The sequence below is a fragment of the Cinclus cinclus genome, chromosome 7, assembly GCF_963662255.1.
Source record: "Cinclus cinclus chromosome 7, bCinCin1.1, whole genome shotgun sequence".
NCBI classification, from domain to species: Eukaryota; Metazoa; Chordata; class Aves; order Passeriformes; family Cinclidae; genus Cinclus; species Cinclus cinclus.
This window is the reverse complement of record NC_085052.1, coordinates 2,204,219-2,216,287: the sequence shown is the minus strand read 5'-3', so window position 1 is coordinate 2,216,287 and position 12,069 is coordinate 2,204,219. Positions and strand designations below refer to the sequence as shown.

Sequence of the window (12,069 nt, the reverse complement as noted above, 5' to 3'; positions counted from 1 at the left end):
GTCACTCTGAGCTCTCCAGAGCTGGAATTCCTGCTCCTTCTGCATTATTCCAACTCCATCCCTCCCTGGGGTCACTCTGAGCTCTCCAGAGCTGGAATTCCTGCTCCTTCTGCATTATTCCAACTCCATCCCTCCCTGGGACCACTCTGAGTGCAGCTGTGGTGTGTGATGGATGCTGGTTGGCCCCAACACTGACAGATTAACACCAAAAGTGAAAATTTTTGCAGCCAAAGCAAAACTGGCAAATGTTTGGCTCCAATGTTACGTTTACAGCTCTCCCTGGCACTTCCAGGCATGCAGAGCAAAGATCAGCCCTGATTTTATTGACCTGTGCCACCCCTCAAGTCTTAGAAACTCTCTTTTATTTTTATTTTATTCCCCATTCTGCCCTCATCACCCTTTTAAGTGGGATGGAAAATCCCTCTGCCTTGGCTCCTTTGAAAGAGCACAGCTGCACATAGTGCAGGCTGCTTTCATCTCCAAACTTAATTTTTCTGACATAAATAGTGAGGATTCACCTCTTGTATCTCCTCATCCCCTCTTCAAAATGCTTTTTTATCTCCATGAGCACCTCTTGTATCACAGGACAGGTATGGAGCATGACTGAAAAATCACACTGGAAAGGAAAAGGAGGTTTTGGGGTTTTTTTTCTTTTTAAAGGAATAAAAAGTCTCTCCTGGTTGGAGAGGTGAAGGGCAAAGGAGCAGGAGTGCTGACCATGGTGAACACGTGTTCTGAGCAGGATTTTGCACTTTAGATCTGCCCCAAGGTCCCACTGCTCACTGCCCTGGGAGGAATGAGAAGGGAGTTCCCCCACTCCTAGGCAGTTCTGCAGCTGTGTGTCCTTGTGAGCACAGGAAACGCTCCTTAAACTGGGCAAAGGGATGGCCCTGGGCAGAAATCATCACTGATAATCCAGCTGGGGGCACTTTGTGCCAGGGAGAGGCATGTGGAGAGGGGCTGGACACACCTGCCCCAGGTGTGGCTCTGCCCTTTGCTCTTGGCAGTGCTCAAAGCTCAAACAGGATTTTCTGTGCACGAATCACCTGTAGGTACTGGGCTTCTCTGCTGTCATGGAATTGTTGAATCATTCGGGGTGGAAAATCCATGGAGTCCAAGCATTCCCCAGCACTGCCAAGGCCACCGTTGTCCCCAAGTGCCACCTCCACAGGGCTGGGACATTCCTCCAGGGCATGGACGTCCCTCCAGCCCTGTGCTCTGGGGGTTTTGGCCACAAGTGCTCCCATGCCCAGGAGCCTCCAGAGCTGCAGGAGATCCCTAAGCAGAGCAAGGAGAAAATGGGGCAGTACCCATTTCTCCTCATCCCAAAGGATCCTGGTGTTTGTAGTCTCTGTGTCCCTCCAGATCCCAAATCCCACACTAATTGGGATTTAACAAAAACAATGGCTTTGATCTTCTTTGATCTGGCTCAGGCCAGAAGAGAAGGCAGCTAAAACCAAAACTGGTTTTGTGTCCTCAGAATAATCTGGGAATTGAAGTGTGCCCACGGTTCAGAGCAAATGGAAATTTGCTGTCCACATTCAAATCATCTTCCTTCACACCCCCTTTTCCAAGGAGTCCTTAAAACAGAATAACATCCTTTGGTGCATTTTCAATGGGTCTTTCCTGCTCCTTCTTCTTGGAATATCTGGCATGGTCGTAGAAATAGATGATGGTGAGAGAAGCAATGTTCAGGAAAAGGATGAGCAGCATGATCCAGTAGGAATATCCATAGTTGTGTTTGGATCCAAGGTGTTTCTCCAGAGGGCTGGAACATCCATAGGCCAGCTCTTGAGACAGCCTGTTTCCTTGCACGTTCACAGGGAAAAGGATCATGGCTATGAGGATGAGGACTCCTGGAAAATAAAAATACAAATTTTAGAGGAGGAACTGTAGTTCCTCATTTTTGTGCAGTGTTTCCTCAATTTGTGTAGTGATTTATACACTGCTTTAACCCTTGTCCTAGTCCAGAGGTTTTAATCAATTTATCTTGAAAAATTTTGAATTTTTTTAATCTTGAAAATTATCTTGAAAATATCTTGAATTATTTTTTCATGCTTAGGGAACTTTTAATACTTATCTAGTATTAGTAATTAGTAAACTGTGGAGGCACTGAAAGAACTTATGCCTCACCCAATACTATCTGACAGGTGTTTTGATATAGGCAATGATATAACATAAAAATACTAGATTCTCACTGATTATTCTTAAATAAGGCCATTTAATTCAACTTTTTATTTTTCATTTAACTCAGTGCTGATGAGTATCATGTATTCACCTCTGGTGATTTGTAAATGTCTGTTTGATATGAGCCCAAATTAATGGATGGGCAGTCTCACAGTTGGATAAAATAAAAGCAGCTGGATAATTATCACAACTGGATAATTATCACAACTGGATAATTATCACAACTGGATAAAGCCCTGAGCAGCCTGGCCTGTGCTCAGGGTTGGCCCAAGAGCTTAGACTTGAAAAACTCCTTTTCTTTACAATTTTGAATTATTGGATCAGTCTGGGATAAGCCAAAATGTGATGTCTTATTAGACCTGGGACTATTTCCTACAGCCTCCCAAACGTAAAAGTTCAGTTCCTTTGCCATTTATCTGAATATTGCTGTTGCATCTCTGCTTTCCTCGTGCCAGCAGAGCAGCAATCTCTGAACTTTGGTGGAACAGTTCCATTCCTTCTCTCCAGGCACCTCATCTTACCCCAGCTCACCCTGAAAAATCTTCATTTTTTATTTAGGAGAGCACTGGTAGGAGAATTAGGAACCTTCAAGATGACCTCCCACATTAAATGATGCATGGTTTCCCACAAAAATACACTCACAGCAAAATAAACTTCCAGGTCAGAGCACTTTTAGGGCTTTTAGAAGTAACCGCAGCCCTCAGCCAACACTAGAATTTATTTTCACCCCATTATTTATTTTGGCCAGCCCAAATTTCAGCCTTCATTTCAGTCAGAGCTTGCAGGTTCAGGTGCTGGGCTCCGGAAAAGCCTTCCCATGGGATGACACAATGATCTGCCTGTCTCAGAAGTGAGTAATTGTCTAATTAAGCTTTTGTTCACTTTCCTTACTGTGTTTCACAGCTGTTTCAGTATCTGTGTTAAAAAACGGGTGATTTTCACACCTCCATCTGTATCTGTAATAATTAAGATTATCTGCAGTTTTCCCTTCCCGCCAAGGTCTGGTTTTGTCCCCAGGACAGGGTGGTGCTGCTGGGGACACATTTTCCCTGCACCTGAAAAGCTTTCGAAGGATAAGATACCCATGCTGAAATACTCTGCAATCAGATGTCTTAAAAGGAAATTATTCAAGTGCAAACCTGTTATTAGAGGAACATCAAATCCTCTGGAGACTGATTGAGTGTGAGAGCTGCTGTTCTGGCCAGAGCAGGGCAGGGGGGTTGGGAGCAGCCAGGCTCAATCCAAGCAGGAATGTGGCTTTCCACCTCCAGGGGCTCTTGGACAGGTTCACAGCTCTAATGACTCAGCATCTCTTTTTTGTTCATGCTTAAAGAATGTTTAAACTTCTTTTCACCCGTGAATGTTATTTTTTAAAGAGGGAAATAATTTTTGCCATGGCTCACTCCTCCAAACTGCTGCCTCCCTATAAACTACCATCACATAAATATTATTTTATTATATAATGTGTTTTAATAGTAATTAAAAGATGGTTTTCAGGTGTGCCAGCAGGCAGAGTTAAAAAGCAAACCCGGAGAGCAGAACGCATTTCCAGGTGCTCCTTCTTGCAGCTCCATATAAAACGTCAGAATTTCAGGAAGACGCCGCCACTCACCGCACGCGGAATTCCAGGTGTAGACTCCCACAGGTCCCAGGAATGTCTGGTAGGGGTTGCTGACAGCGTTGGTGCAGGTGAAGCCAGAGCTGAGCAGGGAGCTGAGCAGAGCCAGCACCAGCACCACGATGGTGGCAACGTTCAGGCTCCTGCTGATGTCACTGCTCAGGGCGTCCGCGACTGCAACACAGCGGGGACAGGGGACGGCAGCACAGGGTGATACCCCAGGGTCTGAGCTCCCCCAGATTTCAGATCCTGCCTGCTTCAGTGTAGAAACCCCTACAGAAACTCCTCTAGGAACTCTACAGAAACCCCTACAGAAAGTCCTCTAGGAACTCTACAGAAACCCCTGCAGAAACTCCTCTAGGAACTCTATAGAAACTCCTCTAGAAACTCCTCTAGAAACTCTATAGAAACCCCTCTAGGAACTCTACAGAAACTCTATAGAAACCCCTCTAGAAACTCCTCTAGGAACTCTATAGAAACTCCTCTAGGAACTCTATAGAAACTCTATAGAAACCCCTCTAGGAACTCTATAGAAACTCTATAGAAACCCCTCTAGAAACTCTACAGAAACTCTATAGAAACCCCTCTAGAAACTCCTCTAGGAACTCTATAGAAACCCCTCTAGAAACTCTATAGAAACTACTCTAGGAACTCTATAGAAACTCTATAGAAACTCTATAGAAACTACTCTAGGAACTCTATAGAAACTCTATAGAAACTCTATAGAAACTCCTGTAGAAACTCTACAGAAACCCCTCTAGAAACCCCTCTAGAAACCCCACAGAAACTCCATAGAAACTCCACAGAAACTCCAGAAACCCCTCTGGAAAATCCACAGAAACTCTACAGAAACTCCTCTAGAAACTCCATATTTTGGTCGCACAAAACAATCCCTCTAGGTCTGAAAATCAAGGACACCCTGCAGCCTCAGGGCCAGGCAAGTATCAATAAAAGTGAATTTTGGGGGAGCAAACTAGGGGTAAACGACTTCATTACCTGAAGTTATAATGAAGCTGTTAATTGGAGGATATGCAAATCAACCAAACTTATCAATGTCTGAAAAACTCCGTGACCATCATTCATTTTGGGTGCAGCCCTCGGGGAGGCTTTGTTTGCCCTCAATGACCCTGAGAGTCCTTAATTAATTAGATCTGCTTTTATTCCCTGTGTTTTTAAGTAAGACTGATAAAGGCACCGAGGAGCCAGCCCCAGCTTGTGCCAGAGGGGGTTAGATTGGAGATTTGGGCAAGTCTGCTCACAGCAAAAGGGTGGTCAAGCATTGGAACAGGGAATCACCATCCCTGGAAATGTGCTAAAGGTGTGTGGCTGTGGCACATGGGGATGTGCTCCAGTTATCCTGGAGAGCTTTTCCAACACTGATATTCCATGATTCTGTGGTAACTTGCCCTGCCCAGTCTGGTGGGTTTGGAAAACCTTATGATTTCCTGACAGGGTTGTAATTAAAAGCTAATGAGCAGAGGTTTGGCTGATCTGAAGGGATGGGATGGAGAAAGTGCAGGAGGTTTGGACACAGCAATGAACCCAAATCCCACATGGGGTGAAGGCACCTGGGCTGAAATAAATTCTTGCCTGCTAATCCTGCAGAGAGCTGGGTAGTAAACTTCTGTTCCTTAATACTTCGGCAAAATTGCCTCTGGATGAGGCCAGACAGGAATTTTCTGCCTAAACTAGATCAGAAATCTGGGTGTTCCTCTGCCACTGTCTGGTCACCTCCACAAAAGCCTATTTAAAACTCTGCTCCAATTTAAAACTCTGCTCCAGTTGTATTTCCTTTTAAAATAGCAGCAGTCCCTCACATGCAATAAATTTGAGAGGGAAAACCTTCCCAAAACTCATAAATCTGCTGCCTGGACGTGCCAGGTGCATTTGTAGGACAAATAAATCTGAGTGTGGTCATCCATGGGCAGATGAGGATGGTGGAGCTCATCTCCTGGCTGGATCTGTCTCTGTGCCCTGCAGGAAAAACTTGGTGCAGGCAGGACTGGATCCCTCCTTTTAAAATAAAGGAGCAGCTCCTGCTGTTTTCCACCAGGGCAGGACTGGGTTCATGGAGGGTTTGTGGGCACGTGGCCCTGATCCTGATCTCCTTTTCCCCCAGTTTATTCCCAGCTCATTTCCTGCTGTAGTTCCACAGCTCTAGGGTCAAACCCTGCAGAACTGTCACCAGCTTTTGCCTAAATCCTCCCAGTTCCTTGATTAAGTTGCTGGTAACAAGACAACCCCAAATGGGAGATACCCTCAAAGTGTTATTTTGTTGAGGTGGATTATTTTCTCAAAAATTACTTTCTTAAAAAAAATTTTCTCAGTTTAAAGATTGAAAGGCAGCTATAATGTGCTTTATGTTGTAACAAATACAGTGACAATGTTTTGGAGCTCTGTTCAAATAGATGTTGTGAGAGACAAACTCCTGTAGGAAAATTCCCTTTGTGTGCTGTTTGTGAACAGAGCCATTATTGCAAAATATTCTGGTAGTGCATAACTGGGAGAAATCACAGCAGGGAAAAAAAAAAAAAAGACTAAAAACCCCATAAAGAGGAATAAACATAATAAAAAGAGCTGTTGGCAAGGAATAAAAAGGAGAATTCCTCTCACATTTTATCTAATACTGCAGTACAAGTTAATTTCTGCTTGAGGCACTGGCAGCTAAGGACGTGTTATGGAAATTAGCTGTAAATTCAAGCAATTTTCCTGGAAGAAAAGGAAAGCAGGGCATCCAGGGGATATCACTCAACGAAATGGAAGTGAGCAGGTTGTAGCTGCACTCAGGCTGAAGCAGCCTTGCAGCCTGGCCATCACCTGTGATCTATTTTTTAAAGAAGAAATAAGTCTGGAGCCAAATCAGACAGGCTTGTGTAATTTCCCCTCTGGCAGCCTCATTAAATTTTATCTCTCAGAACATCTCCACAACTGCCTGGCTACACCTCTTGCACCACTTAATTGATCTTGTTTGTCTCTGATACTGAGCTGCAGTTTAGGACGTGGCATTCTGGCAGCCTCCAGCTGTCCTAGCCCTGTCTGCAACAGCACAAGGCTGAGGGCTTGAATGAAAATGCTCTTTTCATGGCAGCTGATTTTTTTTTTTAATCCCTAAATAAAACAGTCTGTGCAAACAGAAGGAATCTCCAGCAGCTGATCTATTTGAGTGGGATCAAACTCAAATATTTTGAGTGGTAACCTGCAGCTGGATAACCTCTGGATCTGTGTAAAACAACAATTGTAGAATGAAAACAGGGTTTGGTCAGATTTCTCCTTCATTTCCTGTATCTTCTTTTCTTTTTCATCCTTTATCCTTACATGTTTGGGTAGAATTTCCCAGATTTTCACTGAGCTGTGTCAGCTTTCCCAGCAGCTCTTACAGCCCTATGATCACCCATGACACATCAGGAATTAATCACTGAAAAAAGCCCAAACAAACAAAAAATCCCGAGGAGAGTTCAACAGAGCTTCCTACTTTTCAGGACATCCCTAGAAACTGATGGGAAGAGGAATGAATTCCAGCAATTTCTAAGCTTTTGTCACGTATTTTAGAAAGTTAGCAAGTGAAATTATTAGTCTGTGCTGTGGTGAAGTTGGAAATATTTCCTTGGGTGTTGTTGGCCTTGCCAGCAGTTGGATAAATCCTTGGATAATTCCAGACTCTGGCCGTGGCTCTACCCAAGCCTGGCTCAACCTCTTTGTGTTTGACTCGGACCACTCAAAGCCAAGAAAAAACCTTCTCTGACAGACATTTTACTCCTAGCTGGTCCCTCTCTAAGACAAGTAGTTCAGACAGCTCAGGTAGGCTCTGAGGAGCCTGGTTATTAAATAACTTTTGCATTCTGCCATCCCTGGAGTCTGAGGAGTGGCTGCAGTGATTTATTGCTCTATTAAGGCTTTCCTGGAAAAAGCCACCCTGGCCGGGCACTCCACTGCCAGAAATGGCATCCCTTTGTCTTTCATCTTTATATCTTTATGCCTGGAAATTTCTTTCAATGTTGTGGTTTCTAGAGAAATAATTATTTTCTTTTTTCATGATCTGCTTTTGAAGGGACACTGATAAAAGTTAACCTGGGGTGTTGCTGAAAATAACCCCCAAGTCCTTGACTTTTGATTTACCCTTTGGAGATTGTCCATCTTTTCCCACACCCAGATATGACAGTGCCATTTGAGAAATGCACGTGGGGTGCAGAGCAGAGCCCCCAGGCAGGGCACAGCTGCTTTTAAATCCTGCTGTGATTTAAAGGGATGTTTGCAACTCCTCTTGCTGATGTCTGAAATGTTGGAATGGAGAAAGCTTAGCACTTTGCTCCTCCATAGCACTGGAAATCCATTTATTTAAGGATAGCAGCAAAGGAAATGCATCTCCTCTCTTAGGTGGGCAGGAATACAAAGAGAGAATGTATGGAATTTTAGGAAGTATTTTTCCTATTTCAATTACATATGGAATAGAATGATAGAACAGAGTAGTGTGGGTGGGAAGGGACATTAAATCCCACCCAGTGCCACTCCTGCCATGGCAGGGACACCTCCCACTGTCCCAGGTGCTCCAACCCCAGTGTCCAACCTGGCCCTGGGCACTGCCAGGGATCCAGGGGCAGCCACAGCAAATCTGGGAATTCCACCCTGTGCCAGGGCCTGCCCACCCTCCCAGGGAGGAATTTCTCTAGCAAATTCTCTAGCAAATAATATCAAACAGGATAATAATGCTTATTAGAGAGCCTAAGAATTAATCTAAAGTCAGTTCTTCTCATTCTGGATACCTGCCTGACAGAACCAGTGAGGGATGTGGGCAGCCCCAAATTTAGATTATTGATAAAGCACCACTTTCCTTCAGCAGCTCACAAATCCAGAAGGAAAGTGGAAGGAAGATCACAGATCCAGAAGCTCACTCGTTTTGTTCATCCCTAAATAACTGATGGGGAGAGTTGAGATCACTTTCTGTAAATGTTCTCTCAATATTTGATAAATGATAAGCACAAAACCTCAAACCTGGTGGGGGAAATCCCAACACCACCAACGCAGATCTTGCAGACCTGAAACCCTTCGCTGATACCAGGGCGGTGTGAGGTCATTTAGTGAATTCTAATTAAAATCCATCTGGTGGCAACACCCAGGCCCTGGGCCTGGGCTGTGGGAGCTGCTTTAGACCAAGGCAGGGAACAATCCCTGGGCTTCAGCCAGCCTGGATCCTCCTCTGCCATCAGCTCTCCAGGGCACGACTCCACCTTTCCCACGGAGCACAATTAAAAATCAGCCAGAGCTGCCCACATGGCTCAAGGTTTGGGGCTTCAGCCACCTGTAACCACATAGAAATTATTTTATTTATTTATTTATTTATTTATTTATTTATTATCATTCACTCTTCTAAACATCACTTTCATTATTCTGCTGTGACTGTAATGAAATAACATTGAATGCTTTGGGATTTTGTGCTTGTTATGTAACAATACCAATCCACGCTCCTCCTCTTGCTGGGAGTGCTGCTGTGCTCAGGGTTTCGTGAGAACAGGAATGAAATGGAATCCAGTTAAACATGGGGAATGGTTTGTGTAACCCAGCTCTGCCACCGTGGGAATTCAGGTGTTTCTGCAGGTGCAATTTCAGGAATAAATTAGGCTGGGGAAGAGCCTCATTTATTAGGCTGGAGGTTTCTATCTGCTGTGCTGGGACATCTCACAACAGCCGACCAAAAAATGAAATTATTTCTTAAAGCGTCTTAAAATCCCAGATTGGTTTGGTTTCAGAGGGACCTTAAATCCCACCCAGTGCCACCCCATCCATGGCAGGGACACCTCCCACTGTCCCAGGTGCTCCATCCCCAGTGTCCATCCTGGCCTTGGGCACTGCCAGGGATCCAGGGGCAGCCACAGCTGCTCTGGGCACCCTGTGCCAGTCTTTATATCTAATTAAATCCATTTCTCAGATCTCAAAATTACTTGACCTGCTCATATTTTTGGTAGCTTTCTTTTGAGTGGCTTTTCTCCCTTTCCTTTGTGTCACCAGCATTATTGCTCTGAATTTGATGAGGCAGCAAGGCAGATAAAATAAGTGCAAACCCTTGATCCTTGCAGCAGCTTTCAGGTTTATCTGCCCTTGGGTGTAGTTTTGTGTGTTTTGTTTTGTTTTTCCTGCAGCACCCTTCAAATCTTTCTCTATCAAAATCGTGCTAATTCAGTAGTAGGTGGCAAAATGTTCACAATAAATTAACAGCATGAAATTAAAAACAAACAAACAAAAAAAACCCCAACAAACCCTGGAAGGTGAATTAGGTTTGTAAATCCCTTAAGTGGTGAGTTTTGCTTTTCTGTTCCTCACCAAACTTCTGAAAATCAAAGTCAGTTTGAAAGAAAACTCCCATTTTGTGGTGTTATTTTTTTCCCCCTTGTTTCATGGTGCAGGCCAAGATCACAGGTGATAAGTTGTTGAATTTCTGTGCTTTTTTGGTGGGTCTCTTTTTATACCACTTAAATCCCCAACTTCAATTCTTGCTTTCACTTAAAATATTCTAAGATGGATACGTCTGTCAGCAGCATGAGTAAGAAGATGTTAGGTTTGGGTTGGATATTGGGAAGGAATTCCTCCCTCTGAGGATGGTGATGCCCTGGAATGGCTTTCCAAGGGAGGCTGTGGCTGCTCCTGGATCCCTGGAAATGTCCAAGGCCAAGCAAATCCTTCCCAGTATCCAACCCAAACCAAACATCTTCTCTCTTGTGCCGATGATGGACGTATCTATCTTAGAATAATTTAAATAATTTTGAAATATGAAATGTAGATTTAAATTAGATATAAGGACTGGGATAGAATTCCCAGATTTGCTGTGGCTGCTCCTGGATCCCTGGAAGTCCCCAAGGCCAAGCAAATCCTTCCCAATATCCAACCCAAACCTAACATCTTCGTGTGCCGCTGATGGATGTATCCATCTTAGAATATTTTAAGTAATTTTAAATATGAGAAATGGATTTAAATTAGATATAAGGACTGGGATAGAATTCCCAGATTTGCTGTGGCTGCTCCTGGATCCCTGGAAGTGCCCAAGGCCAGGTTGGAGCAGCCTGGGACAGTGGAAGGTGTCCCTGCCATGGCAGGGCTGGATCTGGATGGGATTTCATCTCCCTCCGAACCCAAACCAATCTGGGATGCTCTGACTCACTTCCAGCCGTGCCAGCACTTACCTTGGAAGGTGGTTTTGGACACCTGGAGTCCTGCATCCACGAACTGCTCACAGGTGCCACTGAAGAGGCCGTAGCTGAGGCTGATGGTGACGTTGGAGCTGGCGCGCGAGAAGCGGACCTCGCTGCTCACCCACCGCGGGGTGGCCAGCACCACGCACACCAGCACGAAGGAGCTCACACAGGTACAAAAAGAAGAGGCAAACATGGATGTTTTCTTCCTGGATGGCATCTTTGCACTGTTTGTTTCCCCCCCGGTTCAGAGGATTTGGTTCCCTTCAATCCAGTTTATCATGAGGGTGATTCCTCCGCGGCGCTGCCCGAGCACACAGAGTCGCTCTAGAAAACTTTGAGCAAACAGCAGTGGCAATAAAAATGGAAAATCATTGAACTTTGCTCCGGGGAAAAGGTATCACCATGGTGACAACCCGAGCAGCCTGGCAAAGGCCCCACTGGAATTGTTCATGGATGACTTACGGGCCTTGCCAAAGTGTCACTGGATTCACCCAGAGCCTGGAGCTGGCGCCTTCCCAGCTCCTCCTGGGACAGTTCTGAATTCCTTCTTTTTTCCTCTTCAAATCCTGACAGCCAGGCTGGAATCTATGTATAGTCTATATCTAATCTCTCTCTGATAAGTTATGATAAAGCTGTAAAATGTCCCTTCTCTGTTCAAATTCCCCAAAGGAGCTACCCAACCATCCCTTTGGGAAACCTCTTAAATTCTTTAAATTGCAGAAAACGTTGTGTTGGTTGTGGGTTCTGGTGGGGTGAAGAGGTTCTAGCTACTGTCAATAATTTATTTTCTAAGAAACACCTCTAATGCCTAATTAAATTCCACATATTTTCACAGAATAACTCCTTCCCCTTTGGTTTTTGTCAGGGTGAAAACAAATACCTTGAGCAGGGCTTCATTTCAAGGAAGTAGTGGATATGTACAGGGAGAAATCCTGGGAAAAAAAAAAAAAATCTATTCTGGACTATAAACCAAGGGAATATATTCATTTTTTTTGGACCCCAGCTGACCTAAACAATGACCAAAGAACACGATTTCCAACAGAACCTGCTTAGCTTAATGAAAAGACTGAAGCCAAATTT

At 44.5% G+C, this 12,069-nt stretch overlaps 1 protein-coding gene across 1 annotated transcript; it reads right to left on the bottom strand.

Annotated features, from left to right (window-relative positions):
- Window positions 1–1,581: 1,581 nt before the first annotated feature.
- CLRN3 (clarin 3) lies at window positions 1,582–11,206 on the bottom strand. The gene is made up of 3 exons (XM_062496751.1): window positions 10,978–11,206; window positions 3,800–3,979; window positions 1,582–1,856 (listed from the first exon to the last, which is right to left on the bottom strand). Exons 1-3 carry the CDS (start codon window positions 11,204–11,206, stop codon window positions 1,582–1,584), a joined length of 684 nt encoding a protein of 227 aa, XP_062352735.1.
- Window positions 11,207–12,069: the final 863 nt, after the last annotated feature.